Source organism: Pollicipes pollicipes, unplaced genomic scaffold, assembly GCF_011947565.3.
Source record: "Pollicipes pollicipes isolate AB1234 unplaced genomic scaffold, Ppol_2.1 Scaffold_4002;HRSCAF=4701_pilon_pilon_pilon, whole genome shotgun sequence".
Taxonomy (NCBI): Eukaryota; Metazoa; Arthropoda; class Thecostraca; order Pollicipedomorpha; family Pollicipedidae; genus Pollicipes; species Pollicipes pollicipes.
In genome coordinates this window covers 28966789-28981628 of record NW_023596420.1, presented here as the reverse complement: position 1 = coordinate 28981628, position 14840 = coordinate 28966789, and the positions used below count along the sequence as shown (strand labels likewise).

The 14840-nt window shown below is 50.7% G+C and overlaps 2 protein-coding genes across 2 annotated transcripts; one reads left to right on the top strand and one right to left on the bottom strand.

Moving 5' to 3' along the window:
• Positions 1–553: 553 nt before the first annotated feature.
• Positions 554–5733, bottom strand: LOC119094344 (mediator of RNA polymerase II transcription subunit 6). The gene is made up of 8 exons (XM_037217412.1): positions 5659–5733; positions 4493–4518; positions 3460–3616; positions 2982–3156; positions 2028–2135; positions 1433–1567; positions 1020–1032; positions 554–672 (listed from the first exon to the last, which is right to left on the bottom strand). Exons 2-8 carry the CDS (start codon positions 4506–4508, stop codon positions 554–556), a joined length of 723 nt encoding a protein of 240 aa, XP_037073307.1. The 5' UTR covers positions 4509–4518; positions 5659–5733.
• Positions 5734–12826: 7093 nt separating this feature from the next.
• Positions 12827–14757, top strand: LOC119093098 (DPY30 domain-containing protein 1). The gene is made up of 2 exons (XM_037215990.1): positions 12827–13281; positions 13530–14757. The coding sequence occupies exons 1-2, from the start codon at positions 13192–13194 to the stop codon at positions 13722–13724; spliced, it is 285 nt and encodes a 94-aa protein (XP_037071885.1). The 5' UTR covers positions 12827–13191; the 3' UTR covers positions 13725–14757.
• The last annotated feature ends 83 nt before the right edge of the window (positions 14758–14840 follow it).

The following is a 14840-nucleotide window of genomic DNA, read 5'->3' as shown; positions in this document are numbered from 1 at the left end:
GGACTCAGCCTGTTTGTACATCCCCAAGTACTAGTAGCAAATCGTTATCCTGATACAAGAAGCTGTAAAGAAAGGTGCAGGTTTCCAAGGACACGAGACCCGTATGACATGTGTTAGACCTGGACTTGATCTGTGTGCTTATGCATCTACGAATTACGAGCCAGGTATAAATTGCCACCTGATGAATACCGCCGCAAAGGAACATATTTTTTATGACTACCAAACCAGCATAAAAAGCGCTAGTAGTTGTGCCGTTGTATTAACATTGTTCATCGTATTGAGAAAAGGCTTTCCACTTCATGGACAACAAAATTCGGAGATTACTAACACACTTTGTTCCCCACAAGCCGGCGGCTACAGATCAGACCACAATGAAGACACGTATAAAAACACTCGGAATACGCCATCCACTTGCTGGAGCATACCTGCTCCCACCTCACTGAGCTGACCACCAACACGCACCGGGGCCCCTCCACAGCCGGCGGGCGACCCAGTCAGCGTCCGACCAGCCCCGCTGCGGCCACCAAGGTCACGTCAAGCCCGGCCGACCGGGTCAGCCGAGGCGCGGCTTCTTCTCCGGGGGCGCCTTGGCCTTGACCTCGGACGCCTGGGACGGCACGCTGGTCACCGACTCGGTCTTCTCCTGCTTCGGCTCCGCCTTGACGTCGGCGTCTGGGGGGCGTAGGACGGCTTTGTCGCGTGGAATGGCAAAACTGGGCCCGTCGCCCCCGCGGAGTGACGCTCCCCGCTGGAGCGGCGCCCACGCAGAGCGGCGCTATCCATCGATACGCTCCCCCGATAGGAGTGACCGAGGGATATCGATGGCCAGAGAAGATAACGATAAAGGGTGGTCTGTACAGGCTTACAAGCTACAATGGCTGCAAGCGCTGGGACCGGGACCGGCAGCACGCGCACAAGGCCAACCCTGGGACAAAATACATTCAAACAGCTTCAGAAGACTGGTATGAGCAAACCAACAACAACAAATTAACCAACGCGACTTTGACATGCGATCTTACCCCACCAGCATCCCTGCATGCAGGTGAGGGACGTTTACACGAGACCCCCGGCAGTAAGTGCGGGCGACCAGGTCTCAGTCGCCAGCTGAGCTCTGCCTTGCTGCTGTAAGTCCCTCTCCATCCCCTGGTATACACCGTGTGTAGACAGACGTACCAGCACCCCAGTCACGTCGCCCGTATCCCGGCACAGGGCCACGTGAGCGTGACAGAGAGGGCAAGAAGTTCAGCCGATGCCAGCACGGTCCGCGGACGAACGTGCCCTGCCGGCGTCCTGCCAACGGTGCTCAGGATACGGGCGGAGCGGGCGCAGACACGGCCAGCGGTGCTCAGAACATGGGCGGGGTGGGCTCCGGCCGCGGTGCTCAGGACACTGACTGAGTGGGTCCCGGCGGCGGTGCTCACCGGGCGGCTGCGGCGGGCGGCTGCTGCGGCACCTTGGGCGGGAAGCGGCGCGCCAGGTCCGCCAGCAGCATGTCCACACGCTGCGTCTGGAACACCGAGCCCAACTCCTTCTCCGTCTCCTTCTTCCGCTTCTTCGTCTCCGGCTCCTGGACAGCAGAGGGTGGCGTGGAGAGATTCGCTGCACGCCGGGCGGAACGTGCGGAATCAAGCGTACACATCACATTGCTGGCGGTGACTTACTTAGATAATGGCATGTATTTGTCCTTCAAAGTCACGTGTCTGTCAAAGTCTAATGGATGGGGCACTGTTTTGCCAACGCCACACAAAGGCTTAAGCCAGGCTTAGTGCGTGGATAGAAAATAAAGACAAAATTTAACAGAAGGTAATAACGATCCATGAGAGCACAAACCAGTGATCTGGGAAAAGTAGTAGGCCAATTTCCCATATAGTGCTTCCATAACAGCACAAACACACTGCAGACTGCATGCCAACGACCAAAAGGAGTAAATTGTGTTCAATGTAATGTAGATTATGTCTAAAACTCGCATAAACTCCTTTACCACTCTTGGTGACACTGATGTGACGCTGCACAAGTGAATGTGTTACCTGTCCGTTCTGTGATTTGAACTCGAACGTGTAGCCTTTGGAGGGGTGGTATCGTGAAAAGGAGCGAGCCTCCTCAAACGCCTCCTGGAGGTGGTTGATGGCCGACGTCTGGAAAACACCAACGAACATCGTGTCGGTCTGTAGCCAACGACAGCTCCGCATAACGTACACCCTTATGTTATTCACTGGGTTTCGCCGTTCACTGCATACGATGATATGACCAACGATTCCGGCTCCGTTTACGAACGTTCGGAACCTGCCAAGTTGGTGACATTACCAAAAAGACTAGCAATGAACATGCGACTGCGGCAGTTGGGTACATGTCGACCAAACGCCCATCTTCTTCTGCACTCCGTATCACAGTATGCGTCTGCCGATTTTCGACGCCACCATCATCCCTTAACCATTCAACGAATGCAGTCGTGAGGAGCCTGCTATTTCCCTTTTACGATTTCGAAGTACATGGGCACATGCCAGAGGTGTTCAAAGCATGCGATACGACGCTCTTTGGCTTGTTCCAGCTGGTCTAACACTTCATCAGTTGAGCGGTACCAAAATTAAACATCCCAGCTGCAACATTATTGGTCACTTCGATACAATTCATTTGCAGAGCTTGTCTATCCCCAACCTCAGTAACAGCGAGGAATGAAAGCCCTGTAACACACATGTCAAAACAGCGCCAAAAGCTGTGATGTGCGTCTTGCTTCTTTTGGCTTGCTACTCTGTGCTTTTATCCACTTCTATCCCACGACTCGGGACGTGCATTTCTGATTCAACCGATGGTTTGTCTCCGACTTTTTACCCCGACAGGACTGTAGTGTTTTAAGCCGTTACATAGGAGCCCACTTGCCACACCAGCCTGGCCAACGCCTCGCACGTCCCTTGGCTGGTGCTCTGCGACATCGGCTGACAGTGCGGGCACGTGCGGCCCGGCCGGCGCGCGCTGCCACCCACCAGTCGAGAGTTGATGACGGAGCCGAGGTCAGGCACCTGGTACACCTTGCCGGCGATGACGTAGTAGTCGGCCAGCGGCGTCACCTGGTTGGGCGAGTGGCGGTGCTCCTTACGGATGACGTACAGAATCGGCTCCTGCACGTGCAGCAGCGTGTACTCCAGGCCCACCAGGTTACTGGCGGCGAGGCGCGGGGCAGCGCGGTCAGGGTCCGAGACGCGGGGGACGACCGGTCAGTGCACGAACAGTGGCGGGCCGGCGGGGAGTGACGTGTGCGCGTGGCGGCCCTGAACCAGACAACCAGACTCCAGCAGGCATGCATGTGATGACCTGGGAACATCAAATACCTTACTGGTCAATTGGTCATCTATGTTAGCCAAAGCTACAATGGTCAGGCAATACTAGGTGACAAGAACTTTGCAGAATCACATTCTTGTCTTCAATCAATGATTATCCATGCTCTCAGCCTCCAGAACTTACTGCAGGTGGTCTGGGTTGATGCGCTGCATCTTGATAACCTCATTGTTGCACGTGCGGTCGTAAAACGGATTTGTGCGCTCCGCGAAGTAGTCCATGACATTGTTGGCACTGAGAATAGGGATCCATGTGCTGTCGTGCCATGATGTACCAAGTGCATCTGGAAAGGTCCAAGCATTTGTCATACAAATGAAGGAGCAGCACACTGCAAATACTAAATAATTTTGTGAGCATTGTTGAGCCAATGTTCAATGATCTATGATCAACACTTCTTCTCTTTTTTTAAAGCAACGATTTATTTTGGTGTGTGAATATTGTTGCATTTCAAGGTCATCTGATTATTGCTTGGTGTGTTTGATACATATGCATGAACTGTGCACCAATAATTGTGCTCAGAATTTGTCTCTCAATTGCATAAAACACAGCATTGATGCATTTTAGATGACTCAGTTAACATTTGGAAGAACATCTCTGGAAAGAACTGGGAATGGAGGGTTGAGTTGATCCCCAAAGCTCTGAGCCCCTGAGCCACAGAGACTGGCTCAGCATAGACTGTAGTTACAATGGAGATATCACAGACCTGATAACCTGTGAGTTTGGAATGATTTCTTTATTTTATCATGTATATGCTACCAAGTGTGAAGCTCACAAACTCAGGCATAAAAACTTGGGTCAATATCATTTTATTTTGCATTGATGAGCTAGGACTGAGCTGGTCTCATTTTGAACTGTGGCTTTGGCTGCTAAGCTATATCTACATAGTAAAAGATATGAACACCTGAATCTGAGTCTTCTTGATCTTGGGATAAGTGTCACATACAAAAGTAGAAGAAGGCACCTCTTGTCTTAGTCACTGAGCCTGAGCATGGACAGACATACCTGAAATGCCACCATGTCTGTTTATTTATACAGAAACAGTTTATCCTTCATGGTACAGAGCATTGCCCTGCGGGTTTTATGCCCTTTACACCCTAAAGGTATGAACCACCAATGCACCTTTAAAGCTTGACAAAGCTTAAATGATAAAAACGCTTACCTCTCTGGTCAACCATGGTTGAAAACCTGAAAAATACAAATAGCATGTGAGTAACATAGAAACATTACGAACCACCCCGTTTGCACAACAAAGAATACTAGTGATAGTCATGTACTAAAGTAGATGTCAAAAATATGTTACATATTCTGCACTATGCTATATGAATCACTTACAACCATCACAACCCTATTGCAAATGGATGTAGATGGCACAGTCATAATAGATGGGTGTCTAACACAAGTTTACTTGCATGTTTAAGTTGCAAGTGGCCATTTTAAGTAGTTAAAAACAAATCTGTCCAATAAAAATATTTGGATTGTTCTCCTAAAATCATTTTTTTGACTGCTCAAAAATGCCCCAAAGTAGGCTCTATATTTTTGTGTATCTCAGAAACCTGCAAGCCAGGCTTAAGGTTATGTTCTTTTAGGTCTGGAATTTAAGATACTAGGTATGTGAAGCTTACTAGAGTTTGTCTAGGGCACTTTTGATTTCATTGTTATCTATCTTAAGGATTCATGGAAAATTAGTTTTGAGAAATAGTGATCTGGTTAAGTCATACTCAGATCAAAAACTTACTCACATACTGGTGTACATATTGCATCAAACAGGCAAGATATATCCCAACAAAAGAACTATACCTGGTCATGAGTGAGCAATAGTTAGCAACCTCAATGGTTCAATGGAGCATACATTACTGTTGGCACACCACACTGCCGTGAATACACATGCTACCAAACATGTCTGGCATATCAGCAACACCACACAAAATCAGTGCATGTACACTGGCAATCTGAGCACCAGGAGTTTTGCACCCAGTTACCACCAATGCTAGCAAAAGAGAGCCAGTTTTAGTTTCAGGGAATTGTAATGATCAGAAGGTAATTACAGGCAAACAAACATGGAAACATTTTTCATGTGTAACAACTTGAAAATTCAATGCAATTTGGCCTTGCCTGATCTTATCGCACACGAGCGCGAGGTTCAGGGCAAGGCTATCTAACGAGGTTCAGGGCACCGACGTCGCGTATCAAGCACACTTGATGGATTATTTGTACGCTCCGGCGCGGGTCTGCATTCTTTTGAACCGTAATCCAAGGCAAAAGCAACAATTCTGGTATCAGTGTCTGCTTTACACATCCACGACCACTGCTAACACGACAACTCACCTGTTTGTGCCGGACACCAATAATAAATGGGTTCCTCCGCGTTCACCCAAATTACTAACCCCTTTCAGCTTTACATTAACATCAAGCACCGCTGTTTGCGCCGTATATGGTTTTAATTGCGCCACATCTGTCAGCTCACAGTAAGGGAAGGCGCTGCTAAAACACTATTAGTCTTATCATGTCCCACAACAAAAGAAAGCTGGATTTACACAATATATAACCACGATATATTTCTCAATTCTGTGGCGCAGCGTGTGCATCCGCCGCGGCCACTTTAAAAAAAAAATTGGTGCGCGAGAGCAACTTCGTTGCAACGTTTGGCCCGGCCAATTACCCCGGACATGTGCGCCGAGCAATCAAGGATGGGCGGCCGATATGATAGGTCCGCTGCCATTAATGGCGCCAATGATATAAAGAAATGATAGGCATCGATGAAAGGCACACCAGCCTAGTCAAAGGACGACCTTCGTTCATTTGACATTCATCCGGATTCGCATTTTCATTCGACTGGCCTGGCGCACACCCACGGCTGGCCGCGCGTTGCCCACGTCTCTTTATTTATGTAAGCTCGGCGGAGCAGTCGCCGACCTTTCGGCCGCTCAGGTCTCTGGCCCCACCGTACTTCTTTATCCTGCATGGGATTTAATGTAAATTAAGGAAAGCAATGCTTGTCAGAATATTCTTTTAAAATTCGTATTCACACATTATTCCTGACCCGTTGTATTTCGTGAGCCTCTGTCATGCTAGTATTATATTGTTCTAATCAGCCCACCTAATATAGCAATGTGCTGCCGTGGTGTTGTTTTGAGTCGCGTGCTAGCCCCTGCATGACATCCCTTAATGAGTTTCATTGAGCAGCATCCGGGAAAAAAACAGACCAATGAATAATGTGCGGCCTTTTTATTCGGGAATGCAGGACGCGTCGCAGTTAGGTGCATATTACTTAATCAACCTATTTACCTCGCTTAATGTGTTGAGGACGACTGGCAATTTGCTCATGAGTTGAAGGGATAATTTCATCGCGACCGACTTAATGCGTCACATATGCTTTACTTCAACTAGACTTCTCGCTAGTAGCGATGGGGAAAGACCTGCTCGGTACGAAGAGCAACAGGTCCTCGCGGTTGCGATGGAGGAAGTCCTACGGGCTTCGCAATAAGCAGGCAGCTGCTATGGCCGATGTATAAAGCTCCCACTTCCCATGGTTCTTCTAGATAATTCCTAGCCACTTCCTACAGAATTTCGGGAGTTGACTGTTGGCTGGTCTCTCCGCGACCCACAGAAGAGTTGGGAGGCATTTTACCTGTCGTCGGCTGCTGATGAGAGTAACAGTAGCACGTATAGGGGTCAGGGGCGGATCCAGAGAGAGCGTGGGCCATGCCAAAGGGCCCATAAGCTCCGAAAGGAGCCATAGCCGACCGAGCTGCCGCAATTTTGTTATAACAAAGGGTAGCAAAATTGGACGCCTTTGGGCTACCAGGCAACCACGAACAGTCGCAAGCGAAGTGAAATGCGCACGAACAGACACCAGTAGCTCTTCACTGATTGAGAGGGCGGTGGTTGAGATGTTCTAAGGCTCATTGTGTACAGAGACCTGCGTTGTTTCTGCGAACCCTTTTTTCCCTTGTGGCGTAAATCCGATTGCTGAGGAGCCTTCCACGCTGTCCTTATGGGTCCTGGGTACTTTCTGTTTGAATGTAGGGTGCTACCAAAGTAGGGTCCTTCAATCTAATTACTCACCTCGGCACTCTAGATATATGAAAGGCTCTCCACGGACTCCTCATATTCGCTCGAATGGTTAAATATATACATATATATATATATATGTATATATATATATATATATATATATATATATATATATATATATATATGCATATATGCGCTATAGCCGGGGTCTCAGGCGACGGGGTACACACGGTTGTTCAGAGACCCTCCACGTTGGTATCGGGTACTTTCCACTGGCTCGGAGGGCCCCGTGCTGTTGCTGGAGCCAATGTTAAGAAACGCATCGGGGCACCCGATGCTCAGGGACCCCTTACATCGATATAGAGCCCATTCACTGTGAGCCCATTTGCGGAGGACCCTCGAGTCCTGTCTAGGCCTTTTCTATTTACCTGCCCGGGCGCTCTCGATCGGAGGCATTAACTCCCGTACACTGGTCTTGGGTTATTTTCCTTTGCTCAGGGAGCCCCGTGCTCCGACTGGGCTCCATATGTTAGTCTGACGGGGTACTTACTCCGCATCGTGTAGCCCCCCCCCCCCCCCCCATATTGGGGAAGGTCCTTCTCGCTTGCTCTGAGGACACAGCACTCGCGTTATTCGAGCGCAGCGAACGCTTATCTCTCGGACATCCCGTGCAGCCCAACTCCCAGTCCTCGACCCTTTTGAGACGACCCTATACCTAACGTCATCTTTCTGTTTTAACATAAAAAACGAAACGTATCAGAAACCGAAGTGCATGCACTGTTTGCTGAGTTCAAAGGAGAACATGACCAGCACACCTTCATATCGACGGCTCCCGACGCGATGGCCGCACAGGGGATGTCTTCGAGCATCATAATAACCACAAATCAAACCGCCGTCAAATTACAATACTGTGTATACGGCTGAACTAACAGCAATTCTGGCAGCTCTACTCCATATTAAGCAAGGTATCATACAAAGGATAGTCATATGCACCGATTCTCATCCGTAGTTACAAGCTCTCATCACTCTGCATAATTCATCCCACCCAATTCTAAAATGCACACGACGAACGCTCTGCTCCCTTCCTCAACAAACTCACGTAATATTCCTCTGGATACCTCGACACGTAAATATTCGTGGACACAACGCTACTGACGAGGAAGCAAAACAAACTCCCATGTTTCCGGAACATAACCATCTTCATTATCCCGTTTCTGGTATTCTTGAAGTCATCAGTTCACATTTTCGTCTATTCCTCCAATCCGAATGGGATCAACACGCTCATCACTTTCAGCACTAGCCGATAATTAATCAAGTTAGTCGCCTCAGGTAAGTGCCGCCAGACTGCGTATCGGTCACGCCAAAATCATCCACTACCATCTTTTCGAGCACACTCCCCTCCGCTTGTCATCGCTGCGACATCCCATTCACCATCAATCATTTCCTCCTCGTGTGTCCGGTATATCAACGATCAAGGCAACCGCTCATCAATTACGCCAATGCCAGTCGGCTTCCATTCAACCTCCATTCTCTCCACGGTGATTGTTATCCCGATTTGCTAGTTCTACTCTTTGAGTTTCTACACAGTACAGGATTAGATGATTTCATTTAAATAACGGGTTTTCCTGCATGATTTGGTAAAGTTGCAGGGTCTTCCCTATTGGCTAGGAGTCCTGGTTTTCTTAGTGAGAACTTTCCAGGACTCAATAACATCACACAGCACTACAAAATCGTGCCGGGCGGCGGAGCCCGGGACTGCTCTCCCCGTTGCTGTGATGAAGCGGCTCGGCATCCATCCATCGCACACGTCGCCGACAGGTCAGCTGAGGTAATGCCGCCGCTAACACCGCTGACGCGGACACCATACACAGGACTCGCGTCACCCGAGAAGTCTGGCGGAAGGGCGGGTGGGGAAGCTCACTTGTCGTTCAAGCGTACTGAATGCGTGTTGCGTCGTGATGAAATAAGTATATCTTTTGCTGCGGTCTGCTTTACTCGCTATGACCCTGTTGGACAAAAATGAGCCGGGTTAACCTAACGTCACTTCAAAATAACCCCTCCCTTGCTTTGCGCCGGACAGCGTAAGCCAGTTTAACGTAATCCTTGCCCGGCCTTATGCCGGAAGAAACCCCCCCCCCCCCCCGCCTCAGAAGTGACTTTAGGCCCGTCGAGGAAAACAGAGGCCTTGCATTGGCCCACAAAGCCATGTGAGACAGATGGCGCGCGAGTGCTCGCCGCACGGTAACGCAGCGGGTTCAATGCAAGGCTGTGAGATGCTGTTGGCCGTGTTCATGTCGTGAGGAGAGCTCACTGGCAAGAAGAACGTAGCTAATCGTCAGTTTTTTAGTAATAGCATTTAACGCAACAGCGTTAGAACACCCTGCTGATCGAGAAGGATTGTTGTTTGTGGACACCTGAGCTGTACCTGCAGCGATAAACAGAGGACTTTGGAGCGACACACGTCAAAGATTCATCTGGGGCTTCCTGCTGCTGAGAGGAACAGCGGCTTTGAGACAGGAGGCCGAGTATCGCTGGTGTAGACCTCTCACATTACCTGTTGCACCTCAGAGTTAGCGTGCTGATGGGTGGACACGCGTGAGATGAAACGCTTTAATTCTCGTCATATTGCATAAATGAAGATGTTAGGGGTTTCTAAATATGTTGTTTGCATCCGTTGATACAAAATTGCGTGGGTTTTGATCTAAATAGTTGGGATCATGTTGCGAAGGGCGAGTTCTGCACCGGTAGCGATTATGCCCATAGTGAAGGCTGCCAACGCTTCCAGCTGATTGTACGATGGCGTGACAAAACCAAAAGTAATGTTGTCTCCAGGCTCTTGTAGAGCCATTTTATCGAGCAAGGTAAGGCTACAGGGATGCAGTTTTTCTAAATACGTAGGGGTAAGAGAGGGAGGGGGAGGAGGGTGCAGAAGAAAAAATTGCCGTGCCTTCCTCCGAAATGCACTTTGATCAGTAGACCCAAAAGTTATGAGTAGTAAAACATAATGGATGAAAATGCTACCCAACAATAGGAGCTTTCATAAATGGTTCGAAGGCACAAACCCCGTCCTCTCAAATGGAAAGGAAACTAAACGCCTCTAGGTTGGTTATGTCAACTATGTCTTTATAAGATGATTTTATTAGTCTAGTCTCAGCCATCATTCAGGGTTTGATGGCCAGTAAACGATACTTTGCTGCAAATGAACTCCCGAAACGAGAATGTTCGGTGGCTGTGCCGCATTTCATTTATTTTGTCTTTGTTTTTGTGGTTTATCGTAGTTAGAGTTCCATTGCAATGCTTCCTGAAATATGTGGATCCTGGTCACCACTTAGACGGTTCCAAATTTCGTCGGTGACGCTTTTTGGAAAAGACACTGGAAATGGAGACAAAAAAACTTCCGAAAGACACTTTCCACCACTGGGGCAAAATGGCCCTCCAGCTCTTGATCAGAAACAACAGTCTGTCCCGTAGTGTTGTGCTCAATCGAGACCCTTAACCGGAAAAAGGTCTGTCTCATTAGTACTGAATGTAGTGGGTCGAAATAGGTCCAAAAAGCGCAAGACTATCCCGTGTTTCCCTGACAAGGTTCATCATTTTGCAGAAGCGAGCTTGAAACAAACACCATCGAAACATTTGAACGTTCTGCGCGCCGGACGCCGATGGTGTAGTGGTTCACGCGCCTGCATTAACCACTGCGCGTCTGGGAAACCGACGCTGCGCGGTGCGTGCGTGCGTGCGTGCGTGCGTGCGTGCGTGCGTGCGTGTGTGTGTAAGAAAAACATGTCCTTAATAGCAAATGGGTCATGTCCGGCGATTTTTTTTGGGGGGGGGGGGCTTTCACTGTCAGGGGCCCTCTGTCAACCCTGTGCCCCCCCCCCCCCCATTGCCATGGCTGTGACTGCGCCCTTGGCCTCTTGCGTTGGTCGAGACCCTCTAACAATAAAATATTAGGTGAGAACGTGTGATGGAGTCCACAATGAGACAATGGAAGGGCCCTGTGTCAGTCAGGGCCCCAGTGCCGAACGGGATACCGTCTATCCTATTTCAACAAAAAAAAACCGTTAAGCCAAACTGGAACTAAATGAAACTGGAACTGGAACTGGGACTGGTGGAACTGGTGCCAATTATTGGACTACCTACGACGACAATGAACTTTCCTGCGTCAATGAGGGCTCGTGCGTTGATCCGGGGCCAGCTGTCCGGGTCAGAGGACCTCTCACGTCAGAAAGGGGTCTAAGGTATGTTGTATACCTCTATTAAGGGCCTCATGATTGACCGGGGGACCCTACCCTGTGCTGCCAGGATAGCAGCCGGTAGGCAATCCGCGGTGGGACGAAATAGTCACCAGTCCTCTGCCGAGAACGATAGTATAGTTCCTATTGTTCCATATACGGACGGGCCCACCTCCCGGAAAAAGGTCAGCGGTCTCATAAGTGTTCAAGGGTGGATCAAAACTTGGTCTAAAATGACAGAGCTAATCCACGTTCGATTGCGGATGTCCACTCTTTTGCAGGCTCGATCAACGCAACAAACTACGAACAGGTTTTGAACCTGCGCACTTGCATCTTAGGAGCAAGAACAGCAAGAGCTGGATGCAGTCTCCGTAAAACCGAACGGCGTTGGCCGCTGCAAATTACGTCAAGCGGTGGGCGCCGGGTGCGCGTGAACGGCTGACGTTAAATAATGCTTCCGAAAGTGTTTCAGAAGCAATTTGTACCATCAATAGATCAGCCTGAGATTACGGTTTCACCCAGAGGTTTTAGGATGTCCCCTGACAGACTGATAGTTACAACAGGAATATAGAGATTATTCATGCAGTCTTTTAGTTCCACCACCAGATTCCAGCATCAGCTCGCGGCGCTGTAAATACTAATCCGTTCCTATCATCAATCTCAAAATAGCACTGGTGGAATATACGCCCAGACCGTTGTACACGCACGAATTGATGTCAACAGGCGTTTAAAGACACTTCTCCACACATAGAAGAGTTTATCCTCAGACTGAGAACCATGCGTGATCTCTCGCCTTGAATGCTTGACCTCGCCTATACGCGTGTCCACTGGATGGCATCGCGCTGCCGGGCTCAAGGGCCCATGTTCGGCTGGGCGACAACATTCCGAGGACACCAGAGCGTTTGCGGTCGTAATGGGAGAGGAACGGCATGTTGCTGCTGGCGGACACGGCTGCTGCGATCCGCGCACACGGAACAGCCGAACAGTATCACATCCGGTAATTGCATGAATGTCATTCGGGCCAACGTCAGTGTGGACGGAACGTCATAGGGAGCAGGATGCAAACATCTAAACCCAGAAATCTGGGCTAGTTTAGCAGGGCAGCAGCCGGATGCTGGCAGAGGAGCCATGGCCATCTAAGCCTTTCCACTCTTCAAATTTTTCTGCCACACGCGAGTTCTCTTACTGAACACAACGTGACACCGACGAAATTTCAAGTACCATTCAACTAAAGCAGAACGGATCAAACGCAGTGAACATTATACAGCCGATTCACTTTTGTGACTGATCGAACTTATCACCAGTGAACGTTGGGACGGTGCGCGAATCCTTCTGAACTATTGAGCGAATTGCGCCAGACTTACATGAAACGGTGATGTTTACTCAAACCAGGCCTGTCTAGAAAGCCACAGTTGCTAGTTACATACATCCCACTCAGTATTGGCACCCAGCCTTGGAATATATTTCAATCCATAGTTTCTTCGCCTCAACCAAGAGAACGCGATAACGGTGCTTTTATCTGTTTCGTGCCACGGCGGCCCGCTGAAACGTGCTGAACAGCCGCACCATCCACGCCAAACGCCGGATTGTCTGTCGACTTTAGTTCTTGAGGATGCCACTAGAATCAGCCTCCGTTCTGGGAGACGAGTCGCGCTACCTGCGTGAGAAGCTCGGGACTGCTCTGACGTGCGGCCTAGCAGAGGTCAGTAGAACCACGTTCTCAGTCCTGGCCCCAGCATAGCTCCCATCACCGATCAGCTACGGAGTGCTGACTTGCGTGTACGACGCGCGATGAGCGCTGCCTGACGCGGCGGAGACGCGGACGAGTGCGCGCGTGCCGTCCTCGTGCGGAAAACCGACCTCACGCCCAGAGCGGGCGTGGCAGGCGCCCGCGACACCCAAACCCACGCTCCCATTCGTCGCCTGACCGGCCGCGCCCGCCCGCCACAGGTGTGCCGCAAGAGGCCCAGCGACCCGATCCAGTTCCTGGCGCAGTGGCTGCTGCGCTTCCGACACTTCACGCAGGAGCAGCTGGACCTGGAGCTGGCCGAGATGCAGCGCGTGGAGGAGGAGCAGCGGCTAGCGCAGTACGAGTATACGGCGCTGCTGCGGCAGGCCATCGCCGAAGGCGAAGCGGGCTGCTAGACCGCTCCCCCATCCCCCAGGCAGGTCGGTCAGCTGCGCCGCACGCCACCGAAGCGGAGCTGACCGGTCGGCGCCTTGCTCAGGGAAACACGAGGTCTGTTTCACGCACCGTTTCAAAGTACATTGTCCGGGTCGAGACTCCCAGGGTCCCGAACCACTGGTGAAACATTTTCATACATGCGGACAGCTGTAGTTGTTGTAGTTGTAGTAATTGTAGTTGGCTGTTACAGCGGCCGACACAAAATGCTCAAAGCAGTATCGATTTCATTTTTGTCTGAACAGGAGCCCATACATACTGAGACGATAACCCCTCCCCCCAATACATTAACACAGAAACTTTGTTTTCGCCCACAAATACAAGATCATTCAAGAAAAAACCCGAAGTGTAAGCGGTCGCAAGCCAGTCATGAAATGCTAAAGTAATAAGCACGACTGTCCTTACACACGGAAATGTGCTCCACACCATCGCGCAGCCTAGGGCCGAGCACCAGTTCGTGAGCACGGCGGCCCAGCCCGTCTCTGGCAGGAATGTGATACACCCGCCGGGCTCACACGGCCAGGACGTTTGAGCGTCCTCCGCTCCCCCTCCCCCCTGCACCTGCCCACAGTCACGTCGACCGGCTCAACCGGCGGGCAATGCAGGCCGGGATCAGATTTGGTAATTTCGATTTCGAAAGTCGTGAAATCTCACGGCACGGCAATCGTAACACGAGGCGAGCCCCGGATCTCGTCCTGTCGCGTTAGTGTGATGCCTCAAGGACCGAGAGTCGGCAGCGGGTCGAGTCGGCACCGCCGCTGACCCGCGGCGGCCGCAGCGAATGCCGTGGCGCGACGGCGAGCCGGCGGTGGGCGGCGTGACCGCTTTGTTGGCGTCGGCCACACGGGGGTCTGCGGCCAGCAAGCTGGTCACCAAGGCCACAATTATTCCGTCCGGAGGGCGTGGCAGTGGCCAGACACGCGCCACACCAGGTGCGTGCCTATCACCGGTGGTAGGCGGACAAATCAAACCGCACACACACATGGCTACCCCCCCCCCCCCCCTTCACCTACACCCACACACAACGCATCAAACACGAGCCGCGCGTGCCTGCGAATGTCTGTGCCGTCGAGCCGACA

Coding starts and splice junctions, on each gene's coding strand:
- LOC119093098 (XM_037215990.1), top strand. CDS start 13,192: ATGCCACTAGAATCAGCCTCCGTTCTGGGAGACGAGTCGCGCTACCTG. Junction 13,282..13,529: donor TGACGTGCGGCCTAGCAGAG/GTCAGTAGAACC, acceptor CGCCCGCCACAG/GTGTGCCGCAAGAGGCCCAG.
- LOC119094344 (XM_037217412.1), bottom strand. Junction 3,157..3,459: donor ATCAACCCAGACCACCTGCA/GTAAGTTCTGGA, acceptor CCTCGCCGCCAG/TAACCTGGTGGGCCTGGAGT. Junction 2,136..2,981: donor CCGTCATCAACTCTCGACTG/GTGGGTGGCAGC, acceptor GGTGTTTTCCAG/ACGTCGGCCATCAACCACCT.